The following is a 23,307-nucleotide window of genomic DNA, read 5'->3' on the forward strand; positions in this document are numbered from 1 at the left end:
TTTGATGAGAACTTGATTTGACTTCTGTACATCTCACCTCTTTGTCGCTCCTGATGGCTGATGCATCCAATCAGACACCTGCGCACTGTTTATACAGCAGAGCAGCAGTAGCGGTTGTAGCAAACCCCAGAAAGGGCCTCTCATGAGACAAGAAGTGGAAAAGAAGCTGTGTGGGTGAGTGTTTTGGAATCATTTCCTTCTGGTTGGATTTTGACACAGGTGTGAACAGCTGCTAAATTTGTAATTATCTGTTTATTTATTTATGTTTGCTACTTCATAGTTTGCGTACAAGCTTATAATCCTCACTGAAAAACATATTTCTACTTTCCCTTTCCGCAATTTACAAACACACAAGCATTAGTAATGAATGCAGACTGGCAACAATGCCAGTTGTGAACAAACCGCATAACAAAGGAGTGATAAAACCCAACATTACCTATTCAGGGTTAAATTGCATGTGACAGAAATCCACCACGCAGCTGCACACCACCTGAGTGGTTTAATTCCATTCTCTGTTCATGTGTGTCAGGATGCGCCGAAGCCGCCTCACCAGTCTGAAATGAGTGCATTTCCTCCACAAAACAAAAGAACCCGCACTCTGCATATGAATTGTTATTGTTTATATGTAAAGCATGCTGCCTGCCTCCACTAATTGCCTTTTATATGAGAGTGGGCACAACATGTATAGTTTATAGTCTAACATCTCTACAAACAGGTTTAGCAGCTGTATCATTGCTGCTGCGTAAAAGTCTCTTCTGAAACGCAATAGCAAAGTTGTGTATGTGCAATGCATAATGTCTTCACTGCATGTTTATGCAAACTTTAAGAACTTGAACACTAGATACTGATTATAGTAAATGTAAATCTGGTTTTGGAAGGCATTAACATGATGAATTCAGCCACCTGAAAGTGAGGCATTGAGAAGAAAAGAAAGATGAAAGGAAAGATGAAGACGAAAAAGATGCCCAGGGACACCCATTCATCTCTCTTTCAGGACAGCTGTTGCCTGGCAACAACCAAGGCATCAAAATCATTCTAAAACACTCCCGAGAATGCCCTTGAACACAACACAATGCAACAGAGTTTTGAGTAACATAACAGCGCAACACACTGTGCAACACGCATACAGTGTTTGTTAATGTGTGATGCTGCAATAAACACTACATGACACTGCCGCTGTGGTGGGTGGCAGTGTCAAAGGCAACACACTGTACAGCTCAGTGCAGACACGCAGTCAGCGCAACAGAACCCAGTTAAACGATGCAAGACCAAAAAGAAATGAGTAAAGCATAATGCACTGCACCAAGAGGTAACACAATGTTAACAACAGTGCAGTAACACTGCTGAAGGTAATTCTAACTAGAACAGGCAGATATATATTTAAATACCTACTTTTTCCTGTAGAATAGTGGTTGCCAAAATAAAATAAAAAGATTCCCACAAAACAAGAATATTTTTTTCATTACCGTCCTCCATATGGTCTATGGTCCAATGAAACTGATGAGACTGTATTTATATAATAGTTTTAGGATAAGAATTGCCCCAAATCGCACCCAATACTGGAATTGTTGGTAAGATCTTAATCAGTTTACAATCATGAGGTTGCCCTTGGAAAACTTTGTTCCTTTTCACAGGTCTGTAACCCGTCTGTAGGCTACATAGACTGAATATAAAAGATGCACATTAGCATTAGCATGTTATGTAGTTAGCATTTTGGCCACCTCCGTATTTATTTTATGTTGTTTGTTTTATGTTGTCACCAGTGCTAAATGATCAGCTATATAGCAGTCTTGGTTAGCATTCATAAACTGTATGAGATTTTCATTCACAAAAAAACTGGAGCACAAACAGATGAATCCACTGAAAATGCTTTAAATGCGAGCAACAGCACAAACACAGTGAAGAGATCTAGCTGAGTGACTCAAAATAGCAAAGCGAGGTCTAGCAGACAGTTGCTGGCTAGCACTGCCTGTGTGAACACAGTCAAAATGTTCACACCCTTAACTTGAAACCAAACTCCAAACAAATGAGTTATTAAAAAAAAAAAAAAAAAAACTGTCTCCCTCCCCTCACCCCAAACCAGTCCCAGCAGATAGCTGTCCCTCTCATAGCCTGGTTTCTTCCTGCTAAAAGGGAGTTTTTCCTTTCCACTGTCCCAAGTGCTTGCTCATAGGGGGTTAGTTTGAATGTTAGCGCCTTGAGGCCATTGTTGTGATTTGGTGTTATAAAAATAAAATTAGAATGGAAACTTACATCATTTCTATCTAATCTGCTGAAGTTGGGCATTTTAACCTCGGAATCTACGAGGACTGATTCACTTTCAGAGCAAGTCTCAAGATTGAATTGGTGAACTTTCAGTTCTTTGCTCTTCTGCACTGGCTTGTTTTATCTATGTAGCAGCTTTTCAACTTGAGTCAGTTCCAGCTGGCATGGGCAAGAATAATAGATTATAGACAGGTCCATCACATCACTGCATGTAGATAATTATTTTGTATGTGAAACATATAATTAACCTTTTTGATAAAAATAAAATAAATATAAATAGTGTGGATAACTTTCAGTTTAGCTCAGTATCCCTGACCGCTATTTAACAGAAACGATCCGCATATGAGGAAGTTAATGAAAGCCAGAGGGCCAGAGGGACTTGTAGAGCCATTAAATAGTAATCCATATCTTGCGCTGGCAGGAAATCAAATGGACGATGCCGAACAGGCAGCAATAGTGAGGAGCCACAGAGGGCGTGAGCGCTGTAAAGCCATTGGTAAGCGGAAGGATTTGCGTCGTGGATGTTAAAGCCAATCGATGCGCTCGCGAGGTCGTGAAAGGGATCGAGCGCGAATGGCACAAATGGAACCTAATAAAAGGGGGCGCGTGCTCGGAGCGCAGCACAGGAACAGTGCGTACAGTGTGTTGCAGTAGACACGAGCGCGTCGGAAAACGGATAAAGCCTATTACTGGTAAGAGACCACGTTTAACCGTTTTCTTATAGACAAAATGTCGTTTTCTTTAGCTTCCAGGAAAATAAATAAAGAAAAAAACTTACCGAGCTTATCATTTGTACACTCAGAGCTTTATGTTGTTTTTCCTCTGTAGCACACAACAATAGCCCACGCGACATTTTTGAAGTTTTGATAAATGTGTGCAGCATCCCTTTAAAATATGTACAGGAAAGGATAATGGAATTAGTTATTTCAGATATTTACGAAAAAAGGAGTTTCAGGACGTTCAGATGACAGGTTTCCGTAATTTGAGCTGTACCGAGGCTATTCTGGGTGGAACACGATCGACACTCGGATGTCTTGAGTTGCACTGAAAGGTCTTTTGATTTAGTCATATCACGCAGTTTTCGTGTCTCTGCGCAGACTGCTCCTTATCTCTCCGGTGACTTTTCTTTGTGGGCATCTCCCTTCCTGTTGACAGTCGACTTGTTCAATTTTTTTAGTGTGTGTGTGCGTTACACTAAAAACATTCTTAGATTCTCAGGTTAGACACACTTTACTGAGTCTAACCTAAGAAATCAAAGTTAGTGATTTCTCTCCTAAACAAGCGAGTTTGATTTATGTCTGAGTTTGTGACAATTGTGTGGGTGGCGAGAAAGGGAGTATTTGTGAACTGTAGATGGTGTGATAGAAAACTTGGATAGACCCACATTAACAAAACCTGTCAACCCATTAAGCAGTGAAGTCAGGGTTGGATGAGGTCAGTCAATTATGGATAGCACTAGTTAGGCTCATTATTTTAACTTGCTCGAAAAATGACGACAATATTCTAGTAATTGATGTGTCTAGCTTTAATGAATATAGGTCCACAGTGGTGACACATTTACTGGGAATGGCTCCAACACTTTCAAGTTCATCATCTCCCTTTGAGTTTTTATTGGTGCTGAACTTTGTGAACTTTAATTAAAGCCATCACTGTTTGTCATCTTATGAAAGGTCTTTTACCATCTTTCACAGCGCTAAGTGGGGCACAACAGTAGCCATTGATTGGTACATGAATATCCAATAAAACTAAGGCACAACACACAGATGCTAAAATGTCAGCAGGCTGGTGATGTCATTGGTCCTTTCCAAATACACTGTTTGCTGTGAATGGTACTGTTAGCGTGGATAATATAAGTCATTTGCACCATTTATTAATTTCACAATTGTTAACATTGAGACCGACTTTTGAGAGTTTCTGTTTCTTTTTTGTGGGAGCCTTTTGTTTTGTGCAGGAGTGAATCTAGATACTTGACTTCGTGGATCTGTAACAGTATATTTTTCAATGTATGCCTTTTTTTATTCCAAAGTTTGAACATTAAAAAACCATAGGTTTCATTTTTTCCTCTTCTTAATAATCACTTTTCAGAGCTTTGTGTTGGTTCTGCATCCGACACGAGCTCCCACCCCACACCCCACAGTTGTGACATTTCGCTGGAATGTCACATATTGACGCATGTTACATTTCTGAAACTTAGTTGCATTTCCCTTTAAGCCCAGCTCAAAGCATTTATGATGTCCGTTGGGGGTCGTGGGGTATGAATTCAGTTGGCCTCTTTGTGATTTTATTCTCAGACAGGGCTGAAAAAGAGGACACATACATACAGCTTTTTGTTAGGCGGGCTTTCAGACAGACAGATTAGTGGTTGCTTGGTTGGTGGTACTAATGATGATGTTGTTACTGTCCTGCCTTTCTTGTCGCTGAACTGTGATGTTTGGCTTCCAGCCGGTGTTTGTCATGTTTGGGTGGAAACTCCAGCTGACTGGAAATACAGAAATCCCTGCATGCATGATTGAATGCACAAGCACAGAATATGGTATATGGTTCCCCTAAGAGATATATCATGGACCATTGGTGCTGGTCTACAATCAATTGTATAGTTTCAACTGACCAAAATACTGTGATCAGTCAGCATTTTTCCTTCTCAAAGATTTCACAGTGAAATGTGATCAGTCCAGTTATAATCCATACATTGTTTCTCCTTCAGGTCGAAAATTTGCTGATGTGAATTCCTGCTCGCCCGTTCACCACGGTCTCAAGGAGAACAGCTCCTTCTGTAAGTACACCTTTACAGTCACTGAGAGGAAATATTGTGGCCAGAATCCACTTTATAGGTATTATAGAGTATTATATATTTTTCTATTAGTTTCCATGCAGAGGAATTCTGCTTGCAGTATGTTGCTTGTTGAAATTGCTCGGTATAATTTTATATCAAGTCCATAATTCAGTGCGATGGGGTTATGGGCATTTGTACTACGTGACATTTTCAGAATTCATATGCGGTGGGTATTAATATGATGTGTGAAATTGTTTTTCAAGAAAAAATACATAACTAATCCTCCCCTCAGATTTCCCACTTTTCTTAAATGATTTCTTAAAGTGCCTTAAATTGTGGTTTTAAAATGTTGGTCTGACAAATTGAGCAATTTGAAGGCATCTGCTTATCAGTATAAGGTTTTAAATTCCATATTTTCAATAATTTTTTTAATCAATTTTGTTTTTGTTTACTCAAATATAATATATATATTTTGTTTATGAAATGGTCCAAAATATATAAAAGAAAAATCAGACATCTGTCATGTAAGGTAACACAGGCTCAGTGAATTTAAAGTATGTGGACATAGTTGTGTATAGATTCCTGTTAAAGGCCAGATCTGAAGCAAGAAACCCTGAATATACTAACAACAACAAACGAAGGAAATATTGGCTAGTTAGTTCTCGTTGCAGAACAGATATTGGTATAGGTGCTGGTGGAAAAGAGAAAATGGTTCCCCAAGATAACGTGAAACTTTTTGTAAAGAATTTGTGCACTTCAATTTAAGGAGTATGTCCCAAGAGGGCATATCAAAGCTTCACAATGATTCATTTCTGGATTTGTGGTTATGTTTACATGGATGTTGCCAGTGATGATGCTCACCAAAGGCCGTATCAGTGAACCATCTCCACCCCCACCTCCGAATCCTGCACACCATGCCAAGCCTTCTGTTACCGCCTTACTCCCCAAGTCAGCTGTTATTTTTCACTCTAAAAGCTTTAGCCTGTGTAGTTGGTACACCAAGTTTCCTCTTGTAAATGGATACTTGATGAAGAGCTGACACCGACAGTACTTCAGTAACAATACCTGAGTGCATGTTATTAAAGCGACTTGAATATGATGGGGTAATCAGCGTGAGTGTTTTTTCAAAGCTGGCACTCTCTCTAATTATTGCTGGTTTTGTCAGAAACTCTTAGGAGTGACTCATCCAGAGTCACTGCTGCCATGTGTCCAGAGTCCAATCCCCATCAATTATGTGTAATTTTGTTCTTTTTGTCTGAATCCACAACATCTAAGGCTCATGATGAAATAAACATTTTTTGTCATTTCTTTCATCCAAATATAAAAAAAGTATTTTTAATGAATGCTGAATATGAATAAATGAGTCATTTGTGCTAGTCTGCTAGTTACACATGATAAGTACACGAGGGTGATTGTAGGTATCTTATTTAAGGTAGGTATTTTTGCATGAAATATTTATTTATTTGTATTTATGTTTTTAAACCAATCAAGTCAGTCTGTAAGACAACAAAGCTGGAAATCGGTCTGCCTCCCCCATTACTGTTATTCACAGTGCCAATATAACAAGCACATGCTGTGAGAGAAGAACAATCTACAAGTACCAACAGGCTCAGAGAGTCTGGCCTACCCATTCTCTCTCTCTGTGTCTCTGGCTTTCTGTGTCTGTACAGTAGGGCAGTGGGTTCCCTGTGGCCTCCACAGTGACGTCATATTTCAGCTGCCACAAATTGGTGTGTTGTTTCTCTCCCTCCTCAACAAACTCCTCTCAGTCCTCGCTCGTCTGAAAAGCTCATTTCTGCTTGAATCTGCTTTTGCACTGAATGCAAATGTGACTTAGTTTAGAGCTCTCAACTGCAAGCAGTCTAAAATGAGAAATGCTCATTAACATTAGGAAATTCAGTTGTTGATTGAAGCTTAAAAACAATGTAAAACTATTACTCTTTGAGAGGTTTCTTCCTTCATAACGTATCTGATAAATGTTTATAACACTTGTAGTTGTGTTCATTCAGTTGTGTTTCATTCTTAATCAATTGTTTATTGAAGGCACACCAAAACAGATTTCTAGTTTTATTATGCTGTTGCCAAATATAGGTCCTTGTAAAATATGGCAAAAAAGAAAGAGAAAGGAGTGTTATGCCTAGTTAATTTTCTGCTATTAAAGTTAAGTATGGCAGTGCCCCCCTTAGCCCCTCCTTGGTGGCACCCCTGGTAGAGACAAGCAGCATTTTGCTTGAAAGCTTGCTTAAAAAGTGAGTTATCTAAATAGTACTGTAGTTACAGATAATAGTTACAGATTACTTTCAGCTAATCAGTTCCTTGGTCTAAACATTTTAAGTCTGTGTAGAAAATTGCCTCTGACATATTTCTGATCTGTAACAATGTATCTTTCTATGAAATGGTTATTCATATTTGTGGACATAATTATTTCAGTGTGCTCTAACTTTGTAAATATAAGTACACCTGCATGAAGTGCAACAACTGCTTTGTGTGTAGAACAAGCCTACACACACAGTGTGGGACGGATGGATAAAAATAGAAAAATAAGACTGCCTAAAACTTGCTGCAACCGTCTAACAAGTATTTTTCTTGACATGCAGTTCTTAACCTTGTACATTCAGAGGAAATTAACAGATCAACTCTGTGCTGAAGGAGCCTGGCAAATATTGATTGGTATCATATTCAGCGCTGTAGGAATTACATTAATATGGATCTTTCTAAAATGGTGCCTGGAGTGCTTTTGTGAAAGCTGATGTTCTTCAATCATATATAACATTCTGTGATTGTCTTTTTAATGAAGCCAGGAAGCCTATAAATAGTGTCTATACATTTACTCCAGTTGGCAAGTAGATATTCCAGAAGTTCTGGGAAAAAAGCAAGTACTTGTCACTAGCTTAGATAGTTTTCACTGAAATTCCATTTGTAATGCATATGTGTCTCTCCTCTTGGGAACGGGTCTAACTTTGGCTTGTCATTTTTCTCAAGCTGTTACATCTACAAAACAGCTTTTTTTTTAGCATTATGCCCAACAACATTTACTATTTTTCAGGCTTGTGCAAATATAAATAAGTAAGTAAGTAACCTTAAAACTGTGCAAATTAAAGAAATGACTCTGGAGATACTGTTCTCCAGGAGGCCTGATTATTTATTTTTCTTGTCGTCTGTTTGCTCTTTGAAGGTTGTAAATAGTGATTGCCGTAAACCTTCAGCTACATATCTGCCACATTAGACTCAACAGATAAAGTGTGCAAATGTTTTTGAAATGCAGTGTGCGATCATTGAGCTGTTTCATTTGAATCACCCTACAATAACATATTGATGTCTTTTGGCTTAAATAAAACTGCGGGTGGCTCTGACTTAGTCTTCATTTGGATGAGTTTCAGTTCCCTTTTTTGCATGTTTATCCTATGATTTGAAATGACAGGAGGAAAAAAACATTGTGTCTTTGTTATCTTCCTGACGCAGTAAAACAAGAGCACTCAGCCTCTTGCATTTGGTCATATAGATGAGATACAATCTGTGAACAGCCTGCATGTTTAAATTGCTGTTCTTTAGGACTGAATAAAGTGCATTCAGTGGGATTTAGATGGAATAAACGTGGGTGGGCATAACAGTCAAATGGAACCTAATGTCGACAGCTGTCTTGTCCTGTGACCAGTGCTAGCTTCTCCATTTGGCATTCACACATTAATTTAATTCAACACAGAATAGTTCAATGCTAGGTCAATGAAGTCAGTTTGCCAAACAAATACATGTCATCTAAGCAAATCTTTGCGTGTTAGTAAATGATAAATGTAAAGTTATTCCTTCAGGGTTGTGACACATGGATGGCTTCAAAAGCCCCCCTTGTTGGACTTCAGAGTAACTGAATGTAATATTAACACAGTTCCACGCATGCTTTCTTTACCCCTTTTTGTTTTACCACCACAAAAGGTACCTTTGTGTGGGTGATTAGCTATTTTCAATTAATGACTCACCCTTCACAGCTCTCCATTGTTCATGGGTGCTGTGTGACATAGATTAACTCGTCAGATGGCTGAATTTTGTCACTTCTCGTTTTCGGCCATGCAGACCTCTGATAGTTTTTGTTAATATTGTGAACTTCCCATTTACTGTGCATGCTCTTACAGCATTAAGGCATTTCCCTGCTTCCCCAATTCAATGCTTTTGTTTTATTTGATGTTCACATGGACTGTGACAGGAAACCATAGACCCCACACAAAATATAGTATCGCTAACTACAATTTTAATAATCTAATTGGTGCACTTTATCATGTATCTCAAAATCATGTATCATCACACCTTGTAGGGAATGTAAATTATGTTTTGTAGGCAGTGTACTGTTATGCTGTCTTACACATATCTTGATTTGCCCCCCTAATGGAGTTTATCTGATTAGGAAATTTTACACTTATAGTGTACTTTGAAGCTTTTTAGGCAGCTTTGTTTTGTGCAGTGACTGATTACGGTAAAGCCAAGGCTGTCCATGACTCGCGCATTGCTCTCGAGTTGTAGATTAAGCAAAGATTTTTTGTTATTTTTTCCCCTTAATGCAATGATAATATCCATATAGCACAATGCTCTCTGATGTGCTCTTCAAGTCCATGCCAAATTCTTACAATCCCTATCTTGAGTGCTGCCTCATGACCATGCATTCTGGTACCCGCTTCACATCAACAATCAATTATTTGTAGAGGCAGAGACCAACCCCTGGGGGTGATCTTTTGCTGAGGCTGTGAGAATGGGAGGTCAGGGGAAGCTTTTTTTCTCTCTCTCTAGTAAGTGGAGGCTGTGTAATCTACTGTCTTAAGTCCACTGATGTTTTGATTGAGAGTTCTTTCATGCTCAAATGCTCAAGCCTCAAAGGGCTTTCCCTTCCTTAGATGCATTGACAGAGCCCTGAAATTCTTATTAAGGCAAATGGCAAGGAGCAAGACTTGAAAGTAAGATTGTGACAAACATTTTTTTAACAGTAGTACATCTATATAATGGCTCCTTGTTGACAGTGAGCCTCAGTTGTCAATCTACTGATCTCCTTAAAATATCGTCTGAAATATAATGAACCAAAACGGAAACTAAACCAAACTTTGACAAAACACCATAATAAAAAGCAAATTATAACTTTGCTGTTTTACCTCAGTAAAAGTTGGAACAGTTGGAAATGGCACAGCTTTCAAATTGTAGCCTCAGTGGCATAGCAACAAATAACTAGAAAAATTAGCATTTCCTGCGAAAATGCAGTGTGGATGCTTTAAAGCTGAAGCTGTATGCAAAAACTAGCTGAAAAGGCTGAAAAGTTGCAGAAATTGTAAAAACTTTGCAGAAGCAAAGGAACTTTGCTAAAATGGAATAACTTAGCAGAACTGCAATATCTTAGAGGAAACATAATACTTGGCAGAAATACAATAGCATACCAGAACTTAGCAGAAATATTGTAACTTACCAGAAACATGATAACTTCTCAAAAATACAAGAATTTAGGAGAAATAATATAAGATAACAGAAAGAATGTATTTAGCCAAAAATACTTAAGCATTACAGAAACACTATGATTTAGAAAAATAGTACAACAGAGCAGAAATACTGTGATTTACCAGAGACACTGTGTTGAACTATGAATATTGTAATTTTAAATCAATACTATGTTTCAGCACAAATACTATAATTTGACAGAAATACTATAATTTGGCAGAAATACCATGTTTCAGCACAAATACTCTGGTTTAGCACAAATATTATAACATAGCAGAAATACAATTATATAGCAGAAATGCTATATTTAGAAAGAAAAATATAATATAGTAGAAATAGTATGATTTAGCAGAAATACTACAATATAGCATAATAACAATGATTTAGAACAAATACTATGATTGAACAGAATAGTAATAACTTAAGTGAAAATACTGGAAAATGTAAGATGACAAGCTGAAAAAAAAAACGGAACATGGTTAAGTTCCCTCAAAACTAATTGTTATTCACCTGTGAAAAAAAAATAAAGAAATAAAAATAAATTTAAAAAACAAGAAGGAACAGCCAACAGATACACACAAAATCAAATATGTATACACAAATGCACAGAGAGAGACACACACACAGAGGGTCTATGCCAGTCAACCAGTCTGAATATATTATATTTTTTCCAACAATGAGATGCTGCCCTAAAGAGGGTCTCTCTCTCTCTCTCTCTCTCTCTCTCTCTCTCTCTCACACACACACACACAAGATCCAATTCAGTCAACCAGTCTAAATATATTGAATTTGAATCTTACAATGAGATCATCCCATAAAAAGGCTTTCTCTCTCTCTCTGTCACACACACACACACACACACACACACACACACACACACACACACACACACACACACACACACACACACACACACACAGGGAGAGAGAAGCAAGTTTCATGCTCAGTCAAGCAGCCTGGGAGCTGCTCAATTTGAATCCACCAATCAGAGAGCCTGTGCACTTTTTCCCGCCAAAACAGGTGCACGCAGCACAAAGAGACACAGGATTTTTGCAGTCTATTTCTCGTAATGACGACTCCCCTCAAACAAATGACCATAATTTCCTAACCGTAGGGGCTAGAACGGTCATTCTTACACCGTTTTGTTCAGAAGAGATGGGGGAATCTTAAAGTGTTGACAATTTATCATTAAAATATGAATTATTAAAGATATTTGACTTCTAATGCACCATAACTGAGTAGAGCAAAGCAAAAACTGCCTTGACTTGCCCTCAAACAACGCTTTCTAACTCTAAATCTATTTGGAGTATCGATATCATTCTTTCACCGTAAGAGACAGCAGGCTTTGGTGAACAATCATGGAAATTTTCAGGTCTCTGTGGAAATCCATTAAAAAGATATGACGAGAGAAAAAAGTGGTTCATTTCCAGAGTTTGAAATCTGAAGAAATCTGAGCGAAGGACAAATTTCCTACTCTCAAACAAGTCTAACTCATTTCAGAACGGCAATAGGTGAGAAAAAAATTCTTGAATTGTGAGCGTCAGGAGTGTCTGAAGATATACTGGGACAAGCCTTATGTCTTAACTTTGCTTCGTTAAGGAGATATGACGATTGGAATATGCCTCTCATTACAGAAATCAAGCGGTGATTTTGAACAAGCTCTCCATTGACTTTCTATGGAGAGTTTTGCGACTTTGTGTTGGTCTGAGGAGATTTGCCAAAATTCTATAAATCCCACAACAATGATAGTGACATTTTCGGAAAGCCAGCAAAAATACCTACGTTTTGATGTATAATTTGTGGAAGTTGAGTGAAAATTGAGCAAGTAGCAAGAAGTTGTTCGGACATGAAGAGAAGACTGCAAAACCTTCAGTGGCACACTGGAAGCCAAGTGCATAGCAACCATAACAACGCATGTATTTTGTGAAAAATCACAATTTTGCAACTGAAAACTTTAAGAGGCATAAAAGTAAAACGGTAAAAGATTTGAAAAAGCTGATTTATACCTGAATAGCCCAATAATTTGAGAACATTTTAAAGTTTGAATGCTTGTTCTACGTGAAAATATGAGGAAGTAGTTAAGTTTCGAAAACAAGCAAATTTTAGCAGAATTGCAGAAGTTTCCCATTCATTTCAATGGGACAAATTAAGCTTAATATTTTAAAAAGTATAATAGTGAAAAATACCAAAAGACATAGCACACATTAGCAGAAATAGCAGAATAGTTTAAAATTTGAACGGTGAAAATCGACTGAAAATTGTGGAAGTAGTTAAGTGCCAAAAAGTGTACGGAAGTCCCAAGAGGAACTCAATAGTGTGGATGCTTAAAGCATCCACACAATTAAACAGTGTATGCTACCTAAATTCACAATAAGTGGTCTCATAGAGACTGCGAACTCCCATGACTCCTTGTTTAAAAAATGTATTACATCTATACACTTACACTAAATTGGGACTTTTGGGCATATTGTACACTGAGCACATGCTTCTCAGCATCTCTGATGAAGCAAGGACACAGTCATCTTTTCCTTTGATTAATTGTGCTAATAGTGTTAAAGCTTTAAAACTATTGTAGGATTACGTCTATCAGTGCTGGGCTTATATTGCATGATTCTGCATAGCCCTTCACCATCTGTCTGCAGTCCTTTTTCACTACAATAGTCCTTGTAGGTCAGGCTGATAATCTGTAACATGACCTTTATGCGAGGGCATGGGAATATATACCTTTAAGAATACTCTTACAGTGTTTTCTTCCTGGTGTAGGTGTCGCTTTTGAAGTAAATAATTGGCAAATCTGTAGCTTGTTGTTAATGATACGTTTATTAATAATCAAGAAAGAACATTCCAATCACATAACTTGTGTGAAATTTGTGAAATTTTAATAATTGGGGCAATTATAGGTTAGCACTTACTTTAACAGAAAAAAACAACTTTGCCTTTGATAATGGTTTTTCCATAAAACATTATAAATGCTAGTGAAGTCTCAGCCTTAGTCATGTTTAAAAATATTTTATTGGGTAGTTGTTAGAAAATAGTTCAGTGCAATTTATCACACATCCCAAAATTGTGACTCAAAGCCAATAACACTAAGAACTCTTTAGACTAATATTATTGCTTTCCCTTGTATTAGTACAACAGATTAAGATTTTTTTATTTAAGAGGGGTGAAAATGTTCAAATATGTCTTAAGTTTGAGGAAATTATTCTGTCAATTTAAATTATATAAAAATGATTGACTCTTAGAGTCTTAAAAAGAAATGTCACAGTGCCAGCTGCACTAGTTGCCATTTTCAGTGTGTAGTTTTTCCCATGATTGTGGGCATTTCTTTCCCCACACAAGGATAGATGAGCATGTTGCTCCTGTCAGAAGAATTGCAGCTGCATACGTTACCTAAAGCAAGTACTGTAGTGTTTTCAGGATTTCTGTATCAAAGGTTATCATAAATATATCAGTTTGTTGGCTGGTTTATTGTACATTCATCTTTGTACCTTTCCATTTCTATTATTATTTTTAATGTAATTGTTTACAGTTGTGCAAAAAAGTAAATCTTATGAAACTTTTACAACATATTTGCACACTGTTTGAAACAGTGCCACGGTTAAAATGGATATTTTATTAGTTAATGCTATAGTTAAAATAAATGAAAGAAATATCTAAAGAAAAGCACACTTCAGAAGAAAAGGTTGGGGATACCCAAGGAGTCTTGCTGAGGATTTAAAAAGCTCTCAAAATTATTTGAATTAATTGTTTAACTTTTCAGAAAATGATCTACACGTGGCGTAGTTTATAAACAACTGTCAGTTTGTAGTAAAAAAGCAAAACACTTTATATGGAACAGTCACTTTTTCATTGGGAGGGCAGTTTGAAGTCACTTTCACACCGCACATACACTAGGTAATTGTTTTGAACATCTATTAGCGAGGACACAGTGCCAGCCAAAATCAGGTTAATGTGGGTGCCACACTGTGGGAATCAATCATGACATGGAAAACATTGATTTATGTCTGTCACATTGTCAGTCATTCCTGCCTTGTGGTGATTTTCCACCAGCTGTGGTTGTTCTATAATTGATGAGGGCGCAGTCACTACATTCAGAGAAGCTGGCAGAAACTGGAACTGGGTTAAAAGCAAGCAGTCAAAGTGATACTCACTACAAAGCCAAATGAGTGGAACTTGACCTAGGCCAGCTCTGTAGACCAAGTCGGGTGCCACTCATTTGCTAACAGCAATGCATGTCCTCTATCAGACAGCTGGGGACTTTAACCTAATGGGTATAAAAGTGTATATTGTTCGTTGTTGAGGTCAGAATGTTCGGACCTCCATAGATGCTGGATACGATCACACCATGATCATTTTCAAAATCCTTTATTCTGCTTTCAGTTAGATGAAAGTTAGATGAGGTAGTGTCAAGTGGCAAGGTACAAATTATTGGTATGATGTGGGAAATGAATGGCTTAATCAGTGCCTTCACCCAACAAACTGGGGTTCAAATCCTGTGTGTTGATTTGGAAAATATACCGTTTCACTATATTAGCTTGTGCGTGAAAGACTTTCCGACAAACAGTCCTGGGCTCTGCAGTGAGCAGCATCTCACTAAAAAGCCTTCAGGCACAACTGTATGTATCACACCCCTAACTAATGAGTAATTCTTAGCATACTATAAAAAAACAAACCGTGGTTCTTTTTTTTTTAACAAACCCTTTTTTTTACAGTAGTGCTTGTTTAAACACTTAATATTTAAGAGGCTTGTGTGCGGTTTTAAGAAAGACAAGACTAAGAGGGGCACATGATACAGAATATGTGATCAGCAAGCGATCAGAACAAAGACATGATCACATTCTGTGTCCATCCATCCAATAGTTGTCAAAGATATTTCACTTACAGTAAGGAATGTCACTTTCATTATGACCATTCGAAAAAAGGCCCTAGGCTTTATTTCTTGAGACCAAGAATGTCTGTAGAAAATTTGATGGCAACAAATAAATGTATTTCATTCTGATTCACAATGACTAACTAAGGCTAACATAATGGCATTGCCTCTCTAAGCCACACTGCTGGCATAGATAGAATGCTTGTAAACGTGATTGTTGTTGCTTTAGCATTAACACTGAAAGTATGCTAAGCTTTCCAGTTGTGTCTTACAGTTTTCTGAAGGGTTTTTACTGCCTTTAATTTATATTACCTTTTATATGCTTTTTATCCAAATGATGGAATTGGTAAATCACTGATTTTTAAATGCGTATAGAAAAGCAATGTATCACAGCTCATGCAGGGTTGTTTCTTTGTATCAAATTATTCACTGCATGTACACCACATAGCCGGTCAAAACTGTTCAAGTCTGATGCAAGGCTGACATCAAATGCAGACAGATTTACTATGATTGAGGCAGAATAACTTTTGGAATTTGCTACTTTAACATTGTTTCCCACACCCTCCCTGCTTCCCGTGTGCAGGCGTATTGGTGAAGCTGCCCACAGCACAGGACGCAGGAAAGAACTGAATTTTTGGAGGATCTGACACAGAGACGGAGAGTCTGGCTGCGCATCCCTCAGGATGAAGAAAAGTAGGAGTGCGCATGGAGTAACACCAGGTGATGTAAGTGCTGATTTTTTTCCCCACCAACCATCTGCTAAATCATGAGTCCGTCCATGCATTCATTAGCCTGCAATATGTAATTTCCTTTTATCTGAAATTCTGTGCCTCACCTTTAAGGTTTCTGGTTCCGTATTTGTGCAATTTCCATATATTTTGTAATATTTGTCTTCCTTGTGTTTCCTTCTGAATAAAGGTAGATTGAGCTCTAGCAGGAAAACACACTGCAGTATGTCTGTGTGGCGGTCAGTGACTCACAAACAGATGACTGTACTGTACACAACAGACCGCTATCTGGCAGAATACACTGCAGAGAGGGAGCTGGTGTGTGTGTGTTTGTGCATGTGTTCATGATTTGTGTGTGTACGAGAAAGTGAAGAAGATGAAGATTGAGAGTTGAGGAGTGACTTTAGAAGCAAGAGGCAGAGCGAGCCGAGGATGAACGTGTTAAAGTACAGCTCACACTAGGAAACATTCAGGGCATAGACTGAATGGAAACATGGATAAGAGGAGGAAGGACAAGGATCTGACAGAGAGGCCCATCTGCTTCTCCTCTGTGTCAGTGGTGTTTATGACTGGGCAGGCAGGCCAGTTCATTTACACTGACACTGTCCAACACGAGCACAGAGGCCAAGTAAAATTCTGGATGATGAAAGTTTTCCTGCTGTGACTGGCCTTTATCACCCTCTATCCCCTTATTTATTACGCTATACAAAAATGTATTTCTTGTTTAAATGTATTGCCTGCCTAATGCAAAGCATTTCTGTGCTGTGTTTGCTTCTTAGCTGAAGGAAATATCCAGTGTAAAGTAACATGATGGTTAATCATGACAAGATGTATAACATTTTTTACTTTTTTTGTATTTTTACTCTAATGCAAACATTTGTTTTGGTAATGGTGGTCACATTTTTGATAGCTTCATAATAGAGCTCTCTTTTCTGAACCTTATGATGTCGGCTGCTTCTTTCCCTTACTACAGTTTGTTAGGGCAAATATCTAATCAGCCAGTAACTCAATACATTCGGTGCATGGTGAAGGCGTCCTACTGAAGCTCTGAATGGAAAAGAAAGTTGATTTCAGTATCATATGGTACCAGTATTGTAATGTGTTGTCCGGCACCTCTTTGAAGTAAAGCACCTCTGACAAAAGGGGTTCCAAACTGATACTAGTAAGGTGTACCTAATAAACTGGCTGGTGAGTGGATGTACTACATAGTATGTTGGTGTGCCTTAAATATTTTTTCTCTACTTGTTCTGTTTTTTCAGTAATTACTTACACTGCTTTTTATAGCTGTGCACTGCAGTGTTTCCCACTATGTGAGAATTTGGCTGTGGCTGTGGGCTGCTGTAGTGTTCCCTAAATGACTCACATGTTGGCGTTTGGTAGTTTTGAAAGTGTAACAGAGATTACTTTATTCAAAGAGATTTGTTTATTTCTTTTTATCCACTGTGTGTGTTAATTTTGTTCATTTCCAAGCTTGAGGTTTTTGTTTGCTTCACAGAGAAGATTAATAGCTCCTTAAGCATGAATTCGCTATGCGACAGTGTTTGATGTGTCCTACCTTTCTTTTAGATTCTGTAGCAAGAGTCATTTTTCCCGTCTTTGCTGAAAGGTTTATTAATTCAGTCACTACATAAAGCCATGCTGTTGGAGCTTCACTCCTAAAGCCGTCTCATTTATGATCGCCTTTCTCAAAAAGGCTTTTTGGAAGTGCCCCACAAAACACTGGAGCTGTTTCAGCTCTGCAGCCAAGAAAGGCCTTTCATCTTCCTGGAGAAAACACCCACTCCACCTCTGTTTGACTCTGTGCAGCTACACTACCTCCGTTTGAGATCTGTTGTTTTCCCTTTCATCTTAGTTCCTTTCCTTTTATGACCATGTTCTGACACACATTACAAATCCAGGTTTACTAATGTTTCGACCCCTGGCTTATACTTTATATACAAGGTGAATTGGCCTTATACTTTCTTCCTGATGTCATGGGCAAGTGATCAGTGGAGAAATAGAATTACATAGCGAGACAACAGTTGCAATCAATAAACAAATAATAAATAATTTACCCAATAACACTGACATATTGACAGGAGACTATTTAGTTCTCTGCTTGACAAGTGGTTTAGTAAATGGAAACAAACTTCGATTGGTTTTCCGGACAGTTTATGTTTTGCCAGATTTAATTTTCACCCATTTTCCTGGGAGAGGAAGAATATATCTTTAAAAAGACAGGAGCAATATGTCAGGCAAATTGCACAGAACGAGCCGGGGAGTGAAGCGCAGTGGGTTTACTGACAATCAGAAAGGACAGCACACTCCCATCTCTGCATTGGTTTCTTCAACTATCTCGTGTTCACTCTGTCATTCGGAGTCTTTTCCTTCCCCGTTCCCGTCTTTTTTGCAGTTATCTCTCATTTATGTCTTGCAGGGTACTTTCCTGCTATTACTTGTCAGTCACATTGATTGGAAAGAGGAAATGGGATGACATAATCTTTCTCTCATTTCTCCCATTAGACAGACACCTGGCTGTGTACTCTGTCAGTTAAATAATATCTATATGTTGTCCAAACATCTATCCGTTTGAACACTCAGTTGAGTTTACCATGTGCTTTCCATACACCAGTGAAGAATCACTGCTGTAACTGGATAACCGTATTACCTGGAATGTTTTTCTCAGTGGTCATTTCGAGTTTGACAGAGAAGATTTGTCATGTTTTTCATGGGCGCCATCCACATATTGAACTCTGCTGCTCCACCCACAAATGCATTTTCCTTACAAATGTGGGACATTTTAGGGGAAATGAACAGGATGTCCAACGGTATCAGATTTGTTGAAATAATTGATTAAACACAATTTTCCTTACTTTTTGAAATATTGCTGTTATCGAGTTAGCATATTAATGTTATCGTATTACTTTTTATTAATCCAAATATTGAAAGCATAATTATGTTTTTGAAAGTTACCATATAATTATTCCTCACTGTTGTCATCAAATGTGCTTCCCAATTTTGATCCTGTGTTTTTGGCTCTTTGTTACACTGACTTAAATGTGATACTATACAAAGATTAAACTCCCAGTGTTACCATGTAATTAATGAGATATCATGTAAAGAATCTTCATTAATGCCATTAGTAACAGTTGTGTTTGCCTACAATTTCATACATGGCCTTAACCAACTATAACATCACTAAAGTCTGGATCTACATTTTATTTTATTTTATTTTATTTTTTCAAAATGAGAGGTGAATCAGTGTGTAATGATATTTGATTGGCTTAGGCATGAGTAGTGAATCAGAACCACAGCAATCGAGTAAGTGACTTTTACTTTGTGCTGTTTTAATTTCAAAGGAATAATTATGTATTTTGTTATTTTTATTTCAGCATCCGTCTTCTATATTTCAGAATGGGGAAGTGTACAGAATAAATTCATTACAGTTTCTGGTTTTCATTATATTGCAACTCTAGGACTTGGTTTCTGCAGAAGTGTAGCCTTTTCTTTGGGTCATTGGATCAGAAGTGCTGTAATTTAAATGTGATACATTAAAACAAACAGTTCTGGCCCTCACTACTTTTTAAACCCCAGTTTCATTTCTAAATGGTGTCTGTGAAATAGGTTTATTTGAATGAATCATTGCATGGTTTGTCCACTAGAGAGCACTAAGTTCATTTTTCAAGTTGTTCCACGTGTTCACAGCTCTCTTAAAAAATCTATACTAAGACTGTTGTGTATATGAAATATTTACATTAGAAAATAACACTGCAGGGCAACATAAGAGTATTTGCCTCGGATATCAGATACTGACTGGGTTAAAGAGCCTTGTTGTTGTTGTTAAACAGTGGTAAGCTTTCCGTCTGGATCACAGGGAGGTTAGACTGTAGCTTCGCGCTCTTTCCTTTTCACACTAGCTGTCAGCTTCTGTATTTCTCACTCTTCTTGTCTGTCTAGCCTCCTGTGGCCACATTGACATAAAAAACCAAATCATTGCTCGATAGCCTCAGACCCATTCTAGGAATTCTTCAGTCCCCGTCCTTTCCCCCTCTCATTGTTATTGTGCTTCATATGCTGCTTGTCTGCATGAAATCTTTGACGTGTTTAATTTCTTCTTGCATGCTGTGAACATAAATTGTTTGATATATGCAGAATGAGCTCTGGCAGCCCATTTCTGTTTCCTCAGTACGCTGACTTGTTTACAACCCATCATTTCAATGAATCACTCTGTGATCCATACTGGAAACTTCATGCCAAAGAAGGCGCACTAAACATACAATATTTACACTCTGCACAGCTTCATCGACATATCAGCTGGCACTTTTTATTTAGTATTATTTATTTATTTTTGCATTTCCAACCATAGCTGGAAGCTTTAGGTTTTGCAGTTGACCGAAAAAACCTAAGGCTTGAATTCACATGAATTAAGTGCAAATGTTTGTTGGCTGAAGGATGATGCGATTATAATTTAGTGGTCAGAGGTCACAAAATATATTTTTGGCTACAACTCACACTACATGTGCAAATTTTGACAAAAGTTCAAACAAATGTCTAATAAGAAGGACATTTACATAGAAAGGTAAGACATGGATGTAAAGTAGTTTCACTGGCCTGTGAATGCATAAAACTTCAAGGTTTTAATTTCATCCATCCATTTTTATTTTTTAAATCACGTTTTTCCCCCATGGTTTTACATTTTATCCTCTTATTTATAGTATTTCTTATGTGCTATGCACATTTTTTACTTCTTTAACATTTTCCCTTACTGATTTTCTTTTTCTGAGACAATTTTGTATCAAAGCTAAACATTCATTATCTCCTTTCTGTCAGGAAAATAAGGAGCCTCCTGTGGGACAGTTTTCTGCAGGCAACACTCTCGGGGTGGAGGTGTTCAAAGTCCACAGGCGGTTTTCTGGCAATCTGCAGCTGCCTCCGTTGTCATGGCGACAGGCAGAGAAGGAGAGGGAAAGGGGAAGGCCGCTAACACCAGAAGAAGATCCCGTAACCCATAGCAGACCCACGAGCCTGCCCATCGCCTCTCTGCCTCGCATTGACATCACACAGGCTGACCCTGACAGGTGAGGCTGTGATAAACACACTGACACGCTCAAACGCTTTATAAGGCGGCACCGATGCTGCGCACGTTTGGGCATTATTTTTTTTCCTTGTACTTCTCTGCGTTTGTGCTTTTGTTGTGCTGCAGTAATAATGTAGTAATTTGAGAAAAGCAGCACAGCTTGTGTACCGGGTAACAGCGGGAGGCCGGTGTTTTCTCCCATCTAGATCTGACATTAGATTTGCAAGCAAGCAACAAAGTTGGCATTTATGAATTTTTTGGGGGTGAAAGACGGGGTACATACTCGACAGCTCATGTGTCTGTCGCAGTGCCAACACAAAGAGGTAGACAACGCATTCACGTTACGGCAAATTTAGAATCACCAGTCAAACTAAGATTCATGTCTATTGAATGCGGGAGGAAGCCAGAGTTCCCCAGAAAAACCCACACAGACATGGGAAGAACATGCACACACTTGAAGTTGCTGAATAGCAGTTTCCCATATGTATTATTTCGTTGAGCAATTATAATTCATCCCACCAAACTACTTTCGCTTTTTGAGATCTTTTGAATCTATTTTATCTGGTGTCTGTATTTTTTGTTGCTTTCATCTGTATAAGGCTTATACTATGTCCTCGTGCTTTTGAAAAACATGGGTTGGATTTATCTGGATTACAGGTCAGGAGCAGAGAAACTTTTGCTCTGTTTATTGCACAACACTGGAGACGCCCCATAACTTTTTGCTTTGTTTTCCAGCTGCTTTTGAGTAGCCAGTCAGCTTGTTTAAAAAGGCTTCTGTTCATATTGATTAGCATTATGAATAATGCAGTGGAGGATTGTCTGGATAATATCAACCAATAAAAATAAATCATACGTTCAGACATATTTATTTGAGTTTGTGAGTGAATATTTTAGTGCAGTCTTGTCCGGCATCAGACTTGGTTGTAAAGCGGACTCTTTAATGGAAACTAGTATAGAATTCAAAGGGGTCGGGTTGGGCCAGGCAGACTGTTGCAGTGTTACTTCTAGTCATTCTGGCCAGAAACTCTCACCAAGATCCTCAGGCAAGCAGGCAACGATCAGACGTCTACATCGATACAGACGCTTCACTGTAGCCAGCGCATGGTAAGGATATTCTTTTGAGGGTGTTAAAGAGAGAATTAAATAAATAAAATAGAGGATTGAAACCCAAGTAGTGGGTTTGCTTGTCAGCTGTAATGTGTTTTTGAAGAGCTACAGCAGGTAGTCGTGATTGTGGATTTATTTAGTAACTCAGGCGGACCCTTATTTAGAAGTAGTTTATTTCAGGTTGTCAAAAATGTACCTGCTCCAGGATGAGTTAGAGCTCAGGGGACTCATTTTTAAAAATAACTCATTGGTGTGGAAAGATGCCTTGGAAAAAGACCCTGAAATAACACATAAAAAAAAAGATATATTAACAGGAAACAGTCCCCTTTATGTCATACCTTACATAAGGTAAAGTTTATTCATATAGCCCAATATCATGGGGTTGTCACTGCAAGCTTGCAATAAAACACACAGCAAACACTTTATTACGATAAAAGTGTGAGACATCTCTGGAAAGCCATTTGTGATTCCAAGACCAAAGCGATTGGCAGACATCCCTGTGCTGTACGTACAGAGTGTTGAAATACTCAGATGATGAAATTCACCCTTGGGGCGTGATTTCATCACAAATGTTTTAGTTCTTAAAATATTTTTAAAAGTACACGCTGAGCAAAGCAGCGTGCTGGGACTTTCTCCTCTGGGATGTACTTACATTAATGTGTGTGGCTAGCCCATGTTGTTTTTATAGACTACGGCACGATTCTCTCCTTTGTTTCCCTTCTTAAATAAATCCTTCTGTTAATGCCACAAACTTGAATTCATCAGGAAAGAGGATTTTTTTTTCCCTCAATCGTCAGTTGTGAAACATTGGTAATGGTTTTATCCAGTCCAAAGAGTTTAGCCTTGTTTTTTCTCCTGAGAAGCCATTTAGCGTCAGGCCATTTTTTGACAGTACTTTTTTTTCCTATTTTCTATTTGGGACCCTCTGTCTTTGATCAAATTAATTTGTAACTTTCATGTCTAAGTGAAAAAACATATCAATCTGCTGATAGCGTGACTACTTCTGACCTGTCTGGTTGTTCTTTAGATACATCTGGTT

The 23,307-nt window shown here is 38.1% G+C and overlaps 1 protein-coding gene across 1 annotated transcript in view; it reads left to right on the forward strand.

Annotated features, from left to right (window-relative positions):
• The first annotated feature begins 2,880 nt into the window (after positions 1 to 2,880).
• LOC146554008 (3',5'-cyclic-AMP phosphodiesterase 4B-like) overlaps positions 2,881 to 23,307 on the forward strand; it is a 47,961-nt gene continuing 27,534 nt past the window's right edge. Inside the window, exons 1-4 of the mRNA XM_085255810.1 lie at positions 2,881 to 2,957; positions 4,970 to 5,038; positions 15,961 to 16,102; positions 20,915 to 21,162. Of these exons, the coding sequence (XP_085111936.1) occupies positions 16,061 to 16,102; positions 20,915 to 21,162 (290 nt within the window). The 5' untranslated portion in view covers positions 2,881 to 2,957; positions 4,970 to 5,038; positions 15,961 to 16,060. The remainder of the gene's footprint in view (positions 2,958 to 4,969; positions 5,039 to 15,960; positions 16,103 to 20,914; positions 21,163 to 23,307) is intronic.

Source organism: Mchenga conophoros, linkage group LG18 (genome assembly GCF_057382185.1).
Source record: "Mchenga conophoros isolate Kocher_MC1m ecotype Shallow Benthic linkage group LG18, M_conophoros_male_GT1.1, whole genome shotgun sequence".
Taxonomy (NCBI): Eukaryota; Metazoa; Chordata; class Actinopteri; order Cichliformes; family Cichlidae; genus Mchenga; species Mchenga conophoros.